The sequence below is a fragment of the Sminthopsis crassicaudata genome, chromosome 3, assembly GCF_048593235.1.
Source record: "Sminthopsis crassicaudata isolate SCR6 chromosome 3, ASM4859323v1, whole genome shotgun sequence".
Taxonomy (NCBI): domain Eukaryota; kingdom Metazoa; phylum Chordata; class Mammalia; order Dasyuromorphia; family Dasyuridae; genus Sminthopsis; species Sminthopsis crassicaudata.
The window spans coordinates 346,909,360-346,930,077 of NC_133619.1; the positions used below are offsets into that span (position 1 = coordinate 346,909,360).

Here is a 20,718-nt window from a genome sequence, read left to right on the forward strand (position 1 = left end):
GGCACTAGAGTTACCTGTTGAAGGATGAGAAAGGTTTCAATTGCATAAATAATGAACCTTTTTTTTTTTTTTTTTTTTTTTTTTTTTTGCTGAGGCAAATAAAAACATATCTTGTGGAATAAGATTTAAAGAAATCTGGAGGTAATTAAGCACAACAAATTTTTGCTCAGATCCTCACTTTCTTTCCCACATAGCCATGGCTACCCACTGACAAAGTTGTGAAGAGAGCAAATGATGACATAACAACTTCACAAGCTCAGCTTCCTCAGGATTCCCTATGACTTGTACTCAGTGTTTACTGTATTTCCAATCTAATTTACAAAGTTTATCTTTGGGGTCTTCACCCCCCTTTTTCTTCTCCAAAAGGCATCTGTGGCTCTAATGCTCCTCAGGCGTGCCCGGGATCTCCTTCTACCCTAATTCTCTGTGTTCTTGACCATTAAGTGCTCTTTCCCCTTTTCGAATTCAACTGTCAGTCAGCTGTCCATTTGGAAAGGATCTGACAAACTAATATTGTCTGTGGGGCCAATGGCTAATAGTGAGTTCAAAAGATATTTTCCAGTTATATTCAGATTTTATTAGGAAGAATGCCTTAAAGAAACAAATCTATAGAAAATTTAAAGTTTGAGTGATAATGGTATGGAAGGCATTCTTGTTCAGGGAGCCACCTGTTCTGCTGCCTAAGACTGGCTCTGCTTGCCTTCTATGCTTGCCATCTGCCTGGGCATTGCTGTGAGTGATATTGAGCTAATTCCAGAGATGTGATTCCAGTGTCTCTTCCTTTTGAATCTAAACTGATTCCTTAGGAGGAACAGTTTTTTGGGGAAGTCTAAGAGCTCCACAAAGAAAAGACAACCCTAACATCTTTACCTCTGCCAGGGGATCATGTCTTACTCTATTCTGGGGTTCAGAGACAGAACTTCTTTTCTATGTAACAAATGGCAATGGGCTCTAGGAACCTGGATTTTGGGATACAAGGGGAATCTAGCTTAGGATCAAAGCAGAAAAACAGAATAAAAAGGAAAATTTTCAAATGCTTCATGTTCCTGCTGCATTCCCAGTGTTAATCCCAAAATGATTTTTTAAAAATAATAATCATTTTAATAAAGAAGTAAACCATATACTTGAGAGAAAAGTCATTCATACCTTAGATTTAGAAACTTAGTTTATGGCAAGCATGAACTGATCTTAAAATAGAAGGGAAATACCATGTTTTCTCCAGATTAACTGTAAAAAATTCTCAAATTCACCAGAATTTGAAGAAAGTGGTTGAGACAGCAATTTTGCTCTTCATATGGTTACCCCTTTCCTACTTCATGACCTTTGTTTGGAGATATAGACTTAGTTGAAGTGACTTGACTAGAATTTCAGGAATGGTAGAAAAACATGGTTTCTGATAAAGGCCTCATTTCTAAAATATATAGAGAACCAACTCAAATTTATTAAAAAAAAAAAAAAAAAAAAAAGACAAGCCATTCCCCAATTGATAAATGGATAATTTTCAGACAAAGAAATTAAAGCCATTTCTGGTCATATGAAAAGATGCTCTAATCTTAGTAATTAAAGAAATGTAAATTAGGAAAACTCTGAGATCCCACTTCACACCTCTCAGATTGGCTAAGATGACAGCAAAGGATAATGATAAATGTTGGAGGGCAGGCAGGAAAACTGGTATATATTATCCTGGTGGAGTTGTGAAATGATCCAATCATTCTGGAGAGCAATCTGAAACTATGTCTAAAGGATTATAAAACTTGATTCAGCAGTGTCTGCTAAACTGTTTCCCAAAGAAAAGAAGGAAAAGGATGTTTGTGGCAGTTCTTTTTGTAGTGACAAGTAATTGAAAATTGACTGGATGTCCATCAGTTGGTAAATGGATAAATAACTACTAGGAATAATGAGCAAGTTGATTTCAGAAAAGCCTGGGACTTACAAGAACTGATGCTGAGTGAAGTAAGCAGAACTAAGAGAACATTATACACAATAACAGCAAGATTGTATGATGATCAACTATGATGCACTTGGCTGTTTTTAACATTAAGATGATTCAAGGCAATTCCAATAGCCTTGGAATGGAAAGTGCCATCTACAGTCAGAGAGAGAACTATAAAGACTGAATGTGGATCAAAGCATAGTATTTTCATCCGTTTTTGGTTTTGTTGTTTATTGGGCTTTTTTATGCTCTTGTATTTTTCCTTTTAATTTCATTTTTCCTGTGCAGCAAGACAAATATGAAAATATGTTTAGAAGAATTGTATATGTTTAATTCATATTGAATTATTTGCTGTCTTGGGGAGGGGGAAGGGGCAGGGGTAAAAGAGAGAAAAATTTGGAACATAAGGTTTTGCAAGGGTCAGTGTTGAAAACTACCTTTGTATATATTTGGAAAAATAAAATATTAATACATTTTTAAATTATTGAAATACATGGATGTCTTCTTAGGCCTCTCTGTTAGGCCCAAATTCTCTTTTGTAAAGTTTGAAGATAGCAGGGTTGTCAGATTAGGTGCATTAATGGGATGTCAGATAATCAGTCACATAGGGAAAAACCCAGGATCCTCTAACACAGTTTACATTTGGTTACTGTACCATGGCCCTATATCTTGGTCTCTGAGAAAAACCTATATTCATAAAAGAGATAGAGGATTTCTGTCAAAGTGATGTGCTCTGATCCATCATTTTATGTATCACCTAGAAAATAAATGCAGGAAAGAACAAATTCTAGGAAGCTACATGCCTCCTTTTTTTTTTTCATTCTAAAATCATTTATCTTATAGGTGATAAAGGACCAGTAACTAGCAAATTGTGAAATTAAGAAAGTTTATCTGTAGTGGATATCTTCAACATAAAGAAGATCCAACTCACTTCCAGTTGATCAATGATGGACAGAAATAACTATACCCAGAGAAGGAACACTGGGAAGTGAATGTAAATTGTTAGCACTACTGTCTATCTACCCAGGTTACTTATACCTTCGGAAGCTAATACTTAATGTGCAACAAGAAAATGGTATTTACACACATATATTGTATCTAGGTTATATTGTAACACATGTAAAATGTATGGGATTACCTGTCATCGGGGGGAGGGAGAGGAGGGAGGGAGGGGATAATTTGGAAAAATGAATAAAAAAAAGAAAGTTTATCTGTAATGTCCTTAATCTTCCCTTTAATCCTTCCCTTTTCTCTCTTTTCTCCAGCTCAATACCTATACTCTAACTTACTCCTCTTTTCCATTTCCATAATGGCTTATGCTCAGCATCATGTTGGCCAATTTTAATTTAGGTATAAACTGATACTAGCTTCCTCTCCCAAGGGTATTTCCATTTAGTTGGAACATTAAGATTCAAAGAATTGACTTTTAAATGATGGAATTTCAGGTATTTTGGGGCATGGGATTCTGTCCATAGTCCCTGGAATCACTCTGTAGATGGCCGCATGGTATGCCTGTGTATGTATAAGGCATCTTTGGACATTCAGATTTTGTTGTTTTTATACTTGTTCGGTCATTTCAGTCATGTCTGACTCTTCATGTCTCCATTTGGGATTTTCTTTTTGAAATGACAGCTTTATGAGAAACACTGGAAACATTTGGGGTTTTCTTGACAAAGATACTGTCGTGATTCCCTTCTCCAGCTCATTTTACAATGGAGACAAATCAGTTTAAGTGACTTACCCAGGGTCACACAGCTAGGAAATGTCTGAGACGAGACCTGAACTCAGAGGATGAATGTTCTTAACTTCTGGCCAGGTACTCTATTCACCATACAAACCAGCCACCCCAGACATTTAGACATTATATTCCAAATGACACAGTTGTCTACAAAAGAACTTCTGCTGTTTTTGGCTCCATATTTTTGATTGGCAGCATCCCCTAGATAACTTCACTGTGAAAAATGGGAAAGGTAGAAGTAAACGAGAATCAGTGTGCTGCTGGGAAATCTGTGTCCTCTATCCACCTGTTTGCCATGAATCATAGGACCAGGGGATGCTGCTCTGCATTGGTTCACTGAATTGTAACTTGGAGCACATAGGTGTACATTCTCATGTCTATACCAATAAACAGAAACAAAACTGTGCAACAATTGGTAGGAAAAACATCCGAATTGGAGGTTCGGGAAACCTAAAATTTTAGTCCTGAAGACATTAGAGAAGGAGCAACTGATCCCATATCTCGAACTAATTTATATTTCTACTTCCTACCACACATCTTCATATGATTCATGCTTCAGTGCAAATGCCATGGGAAAGATGACTAATAGCCAGTTAGTCATTGTCATGTTTCTCAATGCTTTTATCCCGAAGGAAGGTTTGCTGCTGAATCAATGAAGAAAAGTCAGAAGCCCCAGAAATATTCATGGGTTTGACAAAAACAAATAATTTGTTGGGAGAGGGAATTCCGACTATGGCTCAAAGTTCTCAAACAAAGCAATGCCCTCCAGATCCCCTGGGGTGGGTGTCTGTGAGCATGACTAGCAGGCAGAGATACTTAATACATCCAAAAGCAAGAGTCACTCTCCGTATGCCCCCGTACTACTGGTTTGGTCATCATCCAGGGAAACTGTTACTAAAGAGCAAGGAGCAGCCATCCCTACCAAGTTCCACTGTTATTCACGCTAGCTTATCTAAATTTGCCAGATGTGAAATGATAAGTCCCTTTCCTCATACCTCATTGGAGGTAGTTCAGGACTCTACACTCAAGAAAACTGTAAATAACATCTTCCTCCATTCCTGCTCTCAAATCACCAGCTCTACTTCCAGCTTAGCCTCCATGATTATCATCATTATTATCCATCAGCTATAATTAGGAAGAAGGAATCCATATCCCTATCAACACCATCAACCATGTAACAACTGCTACCATTAGACACTGACAAAGGGTTAAAAATAAGAAACAGGTAATATTTTGTTAGTGAAAATGAGATTAAAGAAGTTATGTTACTATTTTTCTCTTGTACCAAAAGGACTATGGAACCTTATATATAAAGAGAGAAGTAAAGAAAAATTAGAGAAGAAGGATGAGGAATATATATATATATATATATATATATATATATATATATATATATATATATATATATATATATATATATTGCCTTTATTATCAAAATGTGAAATTCTTTAGAGACTACCTTGCATTTTTGTTTGAATTCCTCATATTTAGTATAATGTTTTGTATTTACTAAGTGCTTTTCTATTCCTTCATTCAGCTAAATGCTGTTGAACTTATACTGTTAAAAATTTTTAGTTACTGATACACCAAAAGGCCTTCACTAATATGATTAAAGAAAAGGGTTTGTGTTGGAGATAGTGGAACATAAGGTTTGAAATGTAAATGAGCCATTTTGTGGAAACCTTAAATGTAGGGCAAAAGGATATCATTGAATGTTTTTCAGTAGGGAAGCAGTGACAAAATGAGACCTAGTGTGCTTGGCTTGATCCATGCACATTGTTGATAGATTGGCCCCCCAGGTATATTTGGGGTAAGAGTGTAGAAAAGAGAGAGATTTATTGTCTTGCCTTCGTAGCTGCAAATTATTTACATTGCATTTATGCTGGTGGTTAATAAATCAGTCTAAGAGGCATAGTGAAAATGTAGAGTATAGTTATAATTCTTCTGTCCTCCGTAGTACAGTACAGAACAGTAGTAAAGGACCAAATAAGAGTATTGACTACCCTGTTGCCCTATTCAGACTCATAATGGGAAAACCTGCTTCTGTGATCTGTGTGTAATTCCATCAGGAAGGTGCAGAAAAAGGGCTAAGCTACCAGAAGAATTGAGAAAACTATTTAACACATGTTCCTGTAAAGTATTTTGCCATCATGCTTATTGCAAATGGAGCAAGTGAGAGAAAGTAGAAATATGGCCTCTGAGAGAGTTTGCAAATACCCATATAAAGTGGTAGTTTGTGGTCTCCAGCCTGTTCCTTTTGCAGTTATTCTGTATGGCATAAACTTTGAATCTGGGTCCAGAACAAGGGTCTAATTTAGTTAGGAATAATACATTGTTTATTGATATGGTACTTCACAGTCTATAAAGTACATGTATCTACATGATTGTATTGGGTGTCCAACAAACTTTGTTGAGGCAGGCATTCTTATCCCTCTTTAAAAGACGAGAAAACCTTCCAATAGGTTAAATAATTTGTCCAACTCTTTTCAATAATGAGGTAATTCAGGCCAGTTCCAATAGACTTGTGATGGAGAGAGCCAAGTGCATCCAGAGAGGAGGAGACTGGGCACTGAGTGTGGATCATAACATGGTATCTTCACTTTTTTGTTGCTGTTTGCCTGCATTTTGTTTCTCATTTTCTTTTCCTTTTTGATTTTATTTTTTGTGTAGTGTGACAATTGTGGAAATATGTAGAAAAGAATTCCACATGTTTAACATATATTAGATTACTTGCTATCTAGGGGAGGGGCTGGAGGAAAGAGGGAGAAAAAAATTTAGAGCACATAAGTTTTGCAAGGTGAATGTTGAAAACTATCTATACATATGTTTTGAAAATAAAAAGCCATAAAATAATAATTTGCTCAAAATTATTCCTTTAATCTGTCATAAAATCAGGACTCAAGCCAGTATCTACTAACTACACTTCCACTATCCTTTCCACTACAACAGGTTGTCTCTTCAGCCTTCTGGTCCCACCCCAAAACTTCATGGATTCATTCAATTTAACAGTTTATATATCATTAAAGAAAATACTTTAAAACATTGCCATGGGAAATGAAAATCATCTTTTCAGCCTAGTTGAAAAGGGACTAGGTAGCATAATAGTAGAAGAAGTGAATGTAGATTATTCTAGCTAATTGTTTAAAAGTGGAAGAGAAGGAAGATATAGGAATAGTAGCTTAATGTGACAATCAGTTCACAGAAATGTTTCCACTTATTTTATTTAAAGGGTTGGAGAGACCTGAACATATCTGCAGTTGTAAGGAGAAAAGCTAGTACAGAATGATTTTGCATAGGAGGGACAGAGAGTGAATGACAACCAGGGTAAGGTTAAGCAATAGTCAGGAGAAGAGCATGTTAAAGCAATATGTAGAAAAGTTAGCTTTGGCAAGGAGGAGGGCTACCTTATACATTGATACCATGGGGAAGTATGCAGTGGGTGAAGATTGAAGGATGAGGGAATTTAAAAGGGTGGAAGAGGGGTAATGAAAAAGTTAGGGATGTTATCATCCATACCTAAAAGGCAAGACAATCTTCTGAGTTGTTAATTCGAGGAACTACAGGAAGTTTTAGAACAATTATGGAAAATATGAAAGAAAGTTTATTAGAAATCCAGAGAACTCTCAGCATCCGTGAGAGCTCAGTAAAAGTTAGATATCACTATGTGCATACCATTGTCAAAGCAATTTTTTATGTTTTTAAAAATTTCATTTATTTTATCTTGAAATAAAATAAACATTTCTATGATATAGTAGAATAAAAAAAAAGATTAGACATGAAACTGCAAATCTTATGTATAACTTGCTATTACTTTGAAATGTAAAATAAAGTTATCATGTAATTTTTTCTCCATTTTTCCCTCCTTTGTTCTCTCTACCCCAGTCTTTTTCTGCCTAGCATAATCGCCTTTAGGAATAGACATGGAGGCAAATGATGGGGATGACTCAAAGTTAAGAATTAGTGTGTTGGGAACAATGAAAAGCAAGGTTATTAAAGGGTAGAGAACGCTACTTTATTGAAATGATTAACATATAAGGTCAGTATTTTGAAAAGAGGTAAGTAAAGAAAAATTAGAGAAGAAGGATGAGGAAAGCTGGCAGAGATCAATAACTAGAGATCACAATGTAGATGAAAATCAGTTTCAGATTAAGTGATAAAATGTGAAAGTTAGAATATCTGGAGACAATTAAGAAAGAATTGAATTTCAGAGATCTGAGTCTTAGAAGTAGAGTAGTATATAGTATATATTTGAGCATATGTTATATTTAATTTTTCAGCATTTGAATTGTCAGTCAATCCACCCACTAACATTTATTAATCTCCTTTTAATGGTTTTTATCCATAGGTAAGAGTTAAGTAATTAGATAATAACCCCACCACCACCAAATCAATCATTTACTAACCATTATGTGCTAGTCTCTTTCGTAGGTATACCTGAGAAAAATAAAACAATCCTTACCTCCAAAGATCTCATAGTCTATGGGAAGAAACAATCTGAATATGAATAAGTGCATACAAAATATATTGAAAACTCAAGAAACTTTTAAATAGTGGAATGATTGTGGTCTCTATCTATGAATGTCTGAGAACTGATGAAATCACAGAAAATCAAACCTCCTTATCCTGGAAAGAAGAAAGGAAGAGAGAACTTTACAATTTAAATGTTTCAACCCACTTTATTACTTAGTGGCCCTAGGAAAAAAATACTAGGCTCAAAATTTTAAAAGAAAATCTGGATTCAAGGGCCAGTTCTAGCAGTTACTCTGCTGAGTGACAGAGGATAAGTTATTTAACTTGCTTGAGATTAAGGTTCTTCATCTCTAAAATATTGTTTAATAATAATTGTACTATTCTGCTTTGTAAGATTATTGCACAGAATCATTTTGTAGACTACAGAGTAGGACAAACATATACATCAGAATTTTTCAGAGTAAATGATACATGAAGGGAATTATGAGAAACTCAGAACTATTATTTGTTCAACTTATTTCAACTTAAGTTATTAGCATACTTAGTGGAAAAGTTAAAATAATGCTATAGTCAAATAGATCTATTTGCCTTCTACAGTAACTTAATAAGTAATTTTCTATGAACTTTTTTTTTGTGGAACTATCTTCACATAGATAAAACCTCAGCTTCTTTGTAGGTGAAAAAGATCTTGGGGAGGCAGCTGGGTGGCTCAGTAAATAGAAATGCTAGGTCTAGAGTCAGGAGGCCATATTTCAAATCCTTCTTCAGAAACATCCAACCTATGTGACCTTGACCAATTCACTTGATCTCTATTTGCCTAAGTTTCCTCAACTGTAAAGTGCAAATGATAATAATATCTCCCAGTGTTATTGAAAGAATCAAATGAGGCATTTTTTAAGTATTTAGCATAATAGCTGGCATATAATTGGTATTTAATAAATGTTTATTTCCTTTCTTTTTTCTTCATTAATGAACTGCAAGATAAATGTGAATCAACAACATGATATAGTAGTCAAGAATAATGACACATTCTTATGTTGCAATCAGAGAAATATATCAGAGCTACAAAAGCAATATCTCCCATATCTTATTTTTTTGTGGGATTGTATTCAGACTGGACCATAGTATTTTAGGGAGCACTGAAAAACTAAAGAGGCAGAGGGCAAACTAGTTGGTGGAAAATTTAATCATCTTTATATGAGGATTTCTTAAGAGATTTGCGGAAATTTTGCTTGGACATAGCATAGATAAGGTGATGAGAGCATTTTGAAAAGGTATGTATAAAAATGTAATTTATATAATTTGTATATATATACATATATGTATATATATATATATGTATTTCTGTGTATATATATAAAATTTAAAACAGACACATAGAGAAATTTCTCACCTAAGCATGAGAAGAAGGATTCTCCTCTACATGAGCTTCAAGCAAAGGCTTGATGATATTTTGTAAAGAAGATTTTTGTTTAGGCTCAGTTTGGAATAGATGACTTCTGAATTCCTATCCTATAATTCTGGTTTGTGATTAACAATAGAAAAATGACATCTTTCCTTTTGCCTTCATAGATAAAACCAACCAAACTAGGGTACTCTGGCAAATGCAACCATTTGCCCTTTCCCATGGAAGTCCAGTAACAACTTTTTTTCCTTAAAGTAAAGCCTAAAGACTTATCAGTGTGTTTCAAAGTTCAGAGCACTATTTTAAAGTATGCTGATTTGTGTGAAAAGCAAAGTAAAAGCTTAGTAGGTGGCTTTAACTTTCAAGAAGTTCTATTCCACGAATACCTGACTTTTCTAAAAAATTGTAATGTGCATGACAACATATATATGATTTGTCACATTTTATTCATTTAGCAAATATTTCTCAAGTATCTACTGTGTCCTAGGTCTTGTTCTTGGGGCTGAGAATAGGAAGACAAAAACAAAAGTTTCCAGTTTCAAAAATCTATGACTGCTGTATTTGTAAAGTTGCAAAATCATTGTCTCTATTGGGATTCTGGATTCAAATTTTCTATTGAATGTAAAATCCAATGTTGATAGCCCCTCCAATATTGCAACCAATCCATGCCTTCACATCTTTTGTCCAATTCTAGTTGTCTCTTAAAACCTGTTCCAATTAAGTCCATTCCTAGAAAACATATTCTGTGCCCAATTTTGTGATTCATATCATGGAGGATACAAATATAGATAGAATATGAGGGTCCCTTTCTCTTATAGTTTAGCTTTGCATTATTAACACAGTTGCCAGTGTTCCTTCTTCTATTTTCTATATAAATAGACTAACAGAAACTTAAAAATTCTATGGAGCAAATATCAATCCGATTGTCCAAAAAAAAAAAAAAAGATTATCATAAAAAGCAAGTGAAAAAACATAGAAGATAAATATGGAAATAGAGGCCATGATTACTGAGGCTATATCTGTTTTGTAAAAAAAAAAAAAAAACAAAATTGTCCATTAACTAGACTGATTTCATTGAAGTCAAGTAGACAAATCCAAGGAGAGACATGTCTGATTTGAAAGGTTTCCTTGGGTGCTCTGAGAGCCCTCAGCCCTCTGTTTTTATGAATCACAGATATGTTCATGATCATTTAAAGTTGTTGGTGCCCAATGTGGCAAGAGAATCAATAGTATCCAAGAAAAGATTTATAATTTCATTTTATTCAACAAATTAATTCTTATTAAATATCTACAATGTGCAAGGCACTATGCCAATCCTCAAGGATTTGTAATCTACTTCATGGAATGTTACATGTATGCTATTCAAAATATGGTATATAGTTAACCAAGAAGAAAACAATAAAATGTTCTAGGAAAATTTTAACATAATGAGATCATATTTATCTGAGAGAGATGTTGAAGAGTGCTTCGTATCACTTAGTCTTGAAGGAAGAGAAAGATTTCACAAAATGGTATAATGCCAAGGAGTATATTCTAGTTATGGGCCATTGATCTGAAAAGCAGTTTGATATGGCAGGAAAAGATGAAGGAATATAGCTAGTCACTTGGTTTACCTGGAATACAGAGTTCATTAAAGGGAGTAATATAAAATAAAGCTGGTAAAAATAAATCACAGGGAAATAATAGAAGATTTTAAATCTTCTAGTGTAGAAGAACATTGTAATTATTATCTAAAAATATTTAGCTCTTTTGAGGAAGTAGACTTGCATTTGTAAATGGTTTTGCATTTGGAATTGTCAAATATTGCTAAAATATAGATAAAAGTTGATTGAAGGGACAACTTGGTGGCGCAGTGGATAGAGCACCAGCCCTGAATTCAGGAGGACCTGAGTTCAAATATGACCTCAGACACTTAACACTTCCTAGCTGTGTTTAACTCAGTGCTTAATCCCCATTGTCTCAGGGGAAAAAAAAGTGGATTGAAAACATCTTTCATCCTTGACTAGTACCTGCTGTGGCATCAGAAACAGATAATTACTCCAACAAGTCAGCATTTAAGAAAGAGTCATTCTAGACTTAACCTTGGTTTTTTTGTTTTTTTTTTTTATAGGGTTAATTGACTAATTGATAAGGGAAATGCTTTGAGTATTTTGTATTGAAATGTTTTTGTATGGAAATTTCTGAAATATATTTGACTAAGTCTTTTGCAATATCCATATAAAGTGCTGATTTGTAGAATTAGTAATAGTATAATTAAGAGATCATATGGATATCATAATGTTTACATCCTCAGTGGAAACTGGGGCTAGAGAGAAGGAGAAAATTTAAAACTCAAAAATTTAATGAAAAGAAAGTCAAAGAGAGAGAGAGAGAGAGAGAGAGAGAGAGAGAGAGAGAGAGAGAGAGAGAGAGAGAGAGAGAGAGAGATGAGGCTCTTTCCATTTCACTTCTGCCGCTTACTATCCATCTTGCACAAAAATGTATTATAATACTTCATCTCTCTTACCTTCAATTTCATTATCTAGACACAAATTAAAGGAGTGAGATTAGATGATTTTTTACTTTTTTTCTCTTTAAATCCTTTATTAATGCTTTTCTCTTATTTTATATACTTGTTATTTTCCAATGACTTGCTGATCTTCTTTGTCTATCCCCTAGTGGACCTCCCCTTGGTGCTCTCTCTCTCTCTCTCTCTCTCTCTCTCTCTCTCTCTCTCTCTCTCTCTCTCTCTCTCTCTCTCTCTCTCTCTCTCTCTTTCTCTCTCTGTCTCTCTCTCTCCTCTCTCTCTCTCTGTCTCTCTCTCTTTCTCTCTCTCTCTCTCTCTCTCTCTCTCTCTCTCTCTCTCTCTCTCTCTCTCTCTCTTCTCTCTCCCTCTCTCTTTCTCTGTCTCTCTCTCTCTCTGTGGGTCTCTGTCTCTGTTTCTCTCTCTCTTCTCTTCTCTTTCTGTGTGTGTGTGTTGTGTGTGTGTGTGTGTGTGTGTGTGTTCCAATAGAATAAAACACTGCATTAGTTAGGTCTGAAAAGAGACCCTCCCAAAAAAGGCAAGAAGCATATTTAACATCACTGAGATTAGATGATCCCCAAAGTCCTTTCTTTCTGTAAATCCTCTGATTATGAGTGACTTGTGAGTTTCAGCCCAAAGCCTAAAAGAAGCTAACAAGTCTTTAGGAAATAGAGCTTGTGGGGTCTGAGCACAACACTAGGTTCCTAGTTTAAGTTGCTCTACAGGCCAGACATCAAAGTCAGCTGCCATTTCCTGCATCTATAAAGACATTGCCTGATTTAGGAGCAACAGCCGGTCTACAGCCAAGTTAGGTTCACAAAAAGCACAGCTAGGGAAGAATTTGGAGTCAGAACCAAATGTTCCTTTTCAATTTTCTTCTCATTTTAATCCAACTCACACAATTGCTGAAATCATTTTCCTAAAACTCAGATTTGATTATATTACTCCCCTACTCAAATCAACATCAGTGGTTCCCTATTGCGAGTAGAATATAAACTTTTAATTCCAGCTTTATTTATTTTACCCCCCTGTAACGTGCTCTCCCGTCAGTTACAATTACTAGTCTGTCCTAGACCCACCAGAGTACCTTTGACCACTGTCCTCTGCAGTGTGAACTCTACCCGGCTCGCCTCCTCTGAGGCCTTCAAAGGTCTCTGGCCACGATCTCTTGAATCTATAGTTTAATAACCGGTAGCGCACTCAAGAACAGCCACGTGTAATCTTAAAAGCCTTTATTATACCTACTCACATAATGCCCTGACTGATGCCCTGACTTGTTGGTTCCCGAGTGAACACCTGGTCAGAAGACCCACGTGTTCACTACCAAAACCCTTACCTCTTTTGGCTATCCATCTTGGCTTGGCCACCCAGGCTAGGGAGCCAGGGTGAAGAGCACCAGGTTAAAGAGAGAGACTGCTGTCTGCAGTGGGCTTACATAGGGCCTGTGAGGTCACACACACAGCCAATCAGCAAGAGAGTCACCCATTACGAAGCTATCTCAATATGGCCAGGATCCCGCCCAAGGGCAGTCCTAATATCCACAGAAATTACTTCCGGACCACTCAATCTCCTGATTTGCTGTGGCACCCATTTAAAGGCCCCTTACACCCCCCTCCTCACTCTTCAGTCCACCTAAACTGTCCTTTCTATTCCTCACATGTGACAATCCATCTTCCATCTCTATTATTCTGCGCTGACCAAATTCCATGCTTGGAATGCACTGCCTCCTCATCTCTGCTCTATGGAATGTCCTATGTCTTTTAAGAATCAGCTCAAGCATCATCTCATAAACATTTTTCTGGAATTTTCTCCACTATGCACAGCTGCTAATATCTTCTTTCCTTGAAAAATCTCATCTTTATTTTGTATTTATTTTATATATAATTACATCCTTACATGTTGTCTCCCCCAATTGAATGTAAGGTCCATAAGTGCCGAGATTTGGGTCTTTTATCTCTAGCATCTGTCATAATGCCTAACACATAGTAGGCGCTCAATAAATGTTGGATAATTGATTCATGTTTTGAATAATAATGACATTTTGTTTTACTTCAAGTAATAACCTGAATTTTTGTCATTTTATGATAGCCATAGGTTAACCATAACCCACTTTCTGTAGTTCAGCTAAAAATAATGAAGATATGAACCCAGGCAGCAATTAGAGTATGCTAGATGTTAAATATGTGTTTGTGAATGACTAAAAAGTTTATATTTAAATGAATCAGTTAGTATTATAAAAACAGCCAGATGATTAGCTAGCTATAAAAACATCCTTGTGTTTTGTTTTTTGTTTTTTTCAGATTCAGGAAACATTAAAATCCCACCCCTCAAAAAAAAAGCATAAAGAAAAAAAACTATTTATTTGAAAGAACAGTTGTTACAACTGCTGTTAATTTCCTAATTGTGCATGGGATTAATTGTGGCCTAGTAGCATTTATAATAGAGAATGCACATAACTGATATTAAAAGCATATTAATAATTGTAGAATGTTATTTATCCATCTTTGCGAATTGAGGCATATTTTGAGTTTACTCAATTCACCTAGTTGCATTTTGTATTTATTTTCCAGTCAACAAACATAAACCATGGATTGAAACCTCATACCATGGAGTCATAACTGAGAATAACGACACTGTCATTTTGGATCCACCTCTCGTTGCCCTGGATAAGGATGCCCCGGTTCCTTTTGCAGGTAGGATATCCCGCTGAGGGAGCTATTCAGATTGGTTTATTCTTGATGTCTGTCTGATAAGTATCAGCTTCAAATAATCAATTGTCTTATATAAATAAGGGTTAATGTTCAAATCATCAAATATGGAATAGTCACATGCCCTGATGGTTTTCAAGTGTCATTTTGGTGACCTAAATTTATATTGGTCTCCTGTAGCACCTTTAGTGATTCTAGAAGACTGTCTTTCCTTTGGTTTCTTATATGTTCTCTCTCTTTCTTCTCTCTCTCTCTCTCTCTCTCTCTCTCTCTCTCTCTGTCTCTCTCTCTTTCTTCTCTCTCTCTCTCTCTCTCTCTCTCTCTCTCTCTCTCTCTCTCTCTCTCTCTGTCTCTCTCTGTCTCAGTCTCTCTCTATCTCTGTCTCTCTGTCTCTTTCTCTTTCTCTGTATCTGTCTCTCTCTGTCTCTGTCTCTTTTTCCTTCTCTCTGTCTCTGTTTCTCTCTCAGTCTCTCTCTATCTCTGTCTTTCTCTGTCTCTTTCTCCTTCTCTCTGTATCTGTCTCTCTCTCTCTATCTCTGTCTCTTTCTCCTTCTCTCTGTCTGTCTCTCTGTCTTTCTGTTTTTCTGATTCTCTCTGTCTTTCTGTCTCTCTGTCTCTCTCTGTGATTCTTTCTTTCTTTTTCCGTCTCTCTTTTTGTTCTCTCTCAAGTAGGGAAAGGGTAGAAGTAATGTAAAGTTTGGTGGAAAGAATTAATTAAGAGTTTGTTGGATCTTTTTGGTCCAATGGAGTGGTCCATGGGCCAAGGAGTCGGAGTTCTCTTGTTCTTAGTGACCTACAAAAAGTAATTATGGCAGCTTGTTCTCTGCCATAATAGATTTTAATGAAAAAGAAACCAGGCACGATTTATAATACTGATATTGGACCTCTGTTGGGGGGTTGGATGGTGGGGAATGGGAATTTGGCATAACTTTTGAAAGGGTTATAGAAATAAAATGGGAAGTAAATTATTTTCACTGATTGTAACTTATGACTATTGATTTTCTCAGTCAGCTCAGTGGATGAAGGGTCCACCATTGACTGTCTTCTTAGTTCCTGCCAAGTAGTGTACTAGGAGGAAATGGGAATGTGCCCTACTCTTTGGCAGACATTAAAAGGAAAAGAAAAGAAAGAAATAGGTTATGAGGATAAAATGATAAGGTATTTCTGAAGACACTTGCATCATGAGTAATATTGTTAGCACTTTATAACTGTCAGGGGCAAGACAGGAACTTTAATGAAAGTTTTCAAGATTTCTGGAAGATTGCTTTATGATAGATGTATGCCAGGTCGAGGTTTTTACCATTATTAAGTCTATTTTTTTCTGACAGTTTGTCTGTTACATTATGAGCTACTTGGGCAGAAAAAAAGGCTCTTTTGCACTTCCAAGAGATAAGCTTTGCAAAACCCTTTTTTTAATTATAGAAGATTGTAAAGTTTGAGGGGGCAAGGCAAATGGAAACATTAGTAGTTATGTGTAGAAAAACTCATAAAATTTCCTATGGGGTGTAGGGAGGTACTTTAAGTAGGAGACAAGAGGATTAAGCTGTAGAGCAGATAAGTATTCTGAGGAGCAATGGCTCTGAATATATGTGTTTGCAGCATCTCTTTGTTTTTAAAGTTGTTATTTTAACAATTCTGAGAAATTTCCTAAAATAAATTTCTTGAAAGATTATTGCTCTATGTGACTTTTTTCCAAATCAAAAGGGTTATAAATACATATATTTGTCAATAGTATTTTATTTTTTTCCAATTATGTGTAAAGACAGTTTTTCAACATATAGTTTTTTTTTTTTTATTTTTATTACATAATTATAACTTTTTTTTAACAGTACATATGCCTAGGTAATTTTTTACAACATTATCCCTTGCACTCACTTCTATTCCTTTTGTTCCCTTCCTTCCCTCTACCCCTTCCCCTAGATAACAGGCAGTCTTATACACATGTTAAATATGTTATAATATAGCCTAGATACAAAATGTGTGTGCAGAATCGTATTTCTTGTTGCACAGGAAGAATTGGATTCAGAAGGTAAAAATAACTTGGGAAGAAAAACAAAAATGCAAACAGTTTACACTCATTTCCCAGAAATATATAATTTTTGAAAGATTTTGAATTCCAATTTTTCTACTTCTTTCCCTTCTGTTCCCCCTCCCCAAGAGAGCAAATGTATCTTTAATTATATTAAACATTTCATATTAGTCAGCTGGTAAAATAAGAAACAAAACTAAAGAAAAATCATCCAAAATGCACATACACAGAGAAATACACACACACACACACACACACACACACACACACACGAAAAAAGTGAAAATGGTATGCTTCAATCAACATTCCGACTATATTGTTCTTTCTCTGGATGTGGAAACCATTTTCTATTAAAAATCTTTCGGAATCATTGTATTGCTGAAAAGAGCTAAATCTGCCAAAGTTGATCATTGCATAACAATGTTGTTACTGCTTACAATGTTCTACTGGTTTTATTCACTTCCCTCAGCATCAGTTCATAGAAGTTCTTCCAGATTTCAAATGCTATATTTCCAAACATTTTGTAAAAGAGGAACAATATCTAGTTCTTTTGTTTTAATTTGTTAACATGTGTAGAGTCAGAGAGAATCATTCTTGATTGAATCATCAGTGAGACATGACTTCAAGTTCAAATTTTGACAAATTCCCCTTCCCTGGGCAAATCACTTTAAACAGACAGTATCCTTCAGCAACTCTAAGAATATAAACAATAAAACAAGAACAGATCTGAATTGGTATGAGTAGATTCGTCATTAAGTTTCCCTGTAGCAATATTGTTCTCAACAAAAATAAATGCACATTTACATACATACATGTATACATACATACAAAAACAGTTCAGCAAAACTAACCAATAAATTAAGTCCAAATTTTTTTCTGTTATTCTAAACCTTAAGTTCACATCTGAAAAGAAGGGAAGAAAATGCATTCTCATGTCTCTTCTTTTTTAAAATTTATTTTATTTTTATTCTATGGAATAAAAGAAGCATTTTCATAACATAGTATAATAAAAAAGATGTGTGTACATGGACCTACTTTGGCCACTATGATTCTTCTCATTTACTTTGTTGTAGTTTATGAACATACTGTTTCTGGTTTTGCTTGTTTCACTTTACTTTAATTCACATGTCTTTCAATGCTTCTCTGTATTTGCTATCTCTATCATTTCTTAAAGTCTAGAATATTGTATTATTTTTATATCACAATTTGTTTAACCATTACATAGTGGATAGGCATCTACTTTATTTCTAGTTATTTACTACTAAAAGTATTGGCATAAATATTTGATTTATATGGGACATTTTGGGCTTTTCCTCTATATAGTAAGATATAGAATTCAGTCCTTGTTAGTTGCTTCTCCTTAGCAATTCCCTAGTAAATTATTTCCTTGAAAACTACCTCAAAAAAGGCCATATTCTTAATATATTATAGAAAACTACCACCAAATTAAGTTGAATTAATGAATTCTAAAGTTCTTCAAAATTTTGATAATGCAAACGTCTTTCAGATATATTCACCTATATAGGAAAATCCAAATTCATAATTAGATTATTTAAGAAAGAAAAGATTGCTTATTTTATTAAAGGGCTTGAGGGAAGGGGTTTCATTTAAACAACAAAACTTTCAAGTGCAATTAAATATTTATTTGAATGGTGAATACTTGACTGAAGGCAATATATATATATCCACTGCATAAAATGGAATCTGCCTGAATCTACACTTGTATTTCAAATATCAACCTTCATGATATCATTTGTTCTTTTCAAAAACAAAAGACAAACAACATCTACTACTACTACTACTACTACTACTACTACTACTACTACTACTACTAGTACTACTACTACTACTACTACTACTACTACTACTTCTGAGTAAAGAAGTAGAATGGTTTCCCTTCAGTGGTATTACCAACATTCATAGCCACATAAAAACCTTTTTATCTTTTTCCTTTTTTTCTCAATAATGTTATTTTCTTAAATACATACAAATATAGTTTTTGACACTCATTTTTGTAAATACTGTGTTCCAAATTTTTTTTCCTTTCCTCCCTCCCTCCCTTCTTCCCCTAGGACAGAAAGCAATCTGACATAGGTTAAATATGTGCCATACTTTAAAAGACATTTTCTTATTTATTATGTTGTGCAAGAAAAAGCAGACCAAAAGGGAAAAAATATATAAGAAAGAAAAGAAACAAGCAAACAAAAAGGAGAAAATACTCTGATTCAAATGACATTCAGACTCTACAATTCATTTTCTGTCTGTGAATGGCACTTTCCTTCACCTTGAATCACTGCAATGTTGTGAAAAGGCATAACTATCACAGATGATCATCACATAACTTTATTGCTACGGTGTTTAATGTTCTCCTGATTCTGCTCACTTCACTCAACTTCAGTTCATGTAGATCTTTCCAGGCTTTTCTAAAATCTGCCTACCCATCATTTATTATAGAAAAATAATATTTTATTACTTTCATATACCATAGTGTATTTACCATTACCCAAATAAAATAACGCAGTTTCCAATTCTTTCCACTGTAAAATTTTTCATTATCTCTTTAGGATATACATCCAGTAGCAAGACTGCTAGATCAAAGGGTATGTATAGTTTTATAGCTTTTGGGCATAGATCCAATTTGCTCTTCAGAATAACTGTAGCATTTTACAACTCCACCCACAATGTATTAGTGTACCTCCCCTCCAAGATTTCTTATTATATTTTCCTATCAGCTTCATCAATCCAAGAGATGTAAAGTGGTACTTCAGAGCTTAATTTGCAATTCTCTAATCAATAGTTGTAGCGAGCTGTCATCTCCAGAAGCTGCCGGATCACTCTCTGGGAAGAGATCTGCTGTGTCTTCTACTCAAATCTCTCCGACAGATTCTTCTTCCTGTAGCGAACCGTTGTCTCCAGGCAGTTCTTGTCCAAAGAAGTGACTTCCCTTCCTGCAGAGAGCCCCGTCAAGCCTGATGCAATGCAGAGTCTTTCTTCTTGAATCCTGGCTCTGAATCTCCTCCAGCTCTTATCCTTCTCCAGGCCGATCTGCTCTCTGCGCCCAGTGCTGTCTCCTTTTATCCTCCCAGAGAATGGGCGTGGGATAATGCAAGGGCTTCTGGGAAGAACCACCCCAGCCAATGAGCTTGCCCCCTCTATCAAGTCAACCTGAATTCTCACCTTGTCACCATCCAGACAACCTCAGTTCTCACCTAGTAATCCCAACATCTCCCCCTTTCTTTTGATTTAGAACATAGGACAGTCATGACCTTGAAACATAAATCCATCAATATGGGAAGTATTGCAGATAATTACATAAATTACATAAGCACATAGTAACATAGTAACATAACACATGCTAGAAGTATATAACATAATCATAATCATAAATTGAAAATTTATAAATGTCCATAAGTCCATTGTCCATTATTCTCATCTTGTGTGAGGAAGTCCAATGATTCCTGCTGGTTTTTAAGTTCTTTAACAGTCTTCTTATTATCCATGCTCTTTCAGTGTCAGATGTTTCTTAGATCTTCTCCTTTATTTTGAGGTCTTTCTCTTTTTCTGTCTCTCTCTGATGGACAAGGCGAATATGACTTGTTGGCACCCATCTGATTCCTTCTCCTGCTGAAGAAATACAAGCAAACCCTCTCCCCCAGGCAGTTAACCTATCTGGTCCCTTCCATTCACCACTTTCTGGATCTCTCCACATCACCTGGCGATTATCTAAGGACAGTGGAGATGCTCTCACTGGACACTGCCCTTCTGGTGGGTTATAAAACCTGTCTGCTGGAGCCAGCGCATCTTTGTCAAAAATTAGAAAATTAATGGTATAGAGAACTAAATTTAGAAGTTCCCTAGGGCTACCTGTGGCTCCCCCTTTCTTTTGTTTTTGGAGGAGTGTCTTAATATCTCTGTTTCTTCTCTCTACTATT

At 35.3% G+C, this 20,718-nt stretch overlaps 1 protein-coding gene across 1 annotated transcript in view; it reads left to right on the forward strand.

Moving 5' to 3' along the window:
- Nucleotides 1-20,718, forward strand: part of CLSTN2 (calsyntenin 2) — a 939,093-nt gene that overhangs the window by 363,011 nt on the left and 555,364 nt on the right. Inside the window, exon 2 of the mRNA XM_074301665.1 lies at nt 14,620-14,742. Within this exon, the coding sequence (XP_074157766.1) occupies nt 14,620-14,742 (123 nt within the window). The remainder of the gene's footprint in view (nt 1-14,619; nt 14,743-20,718) is intronic.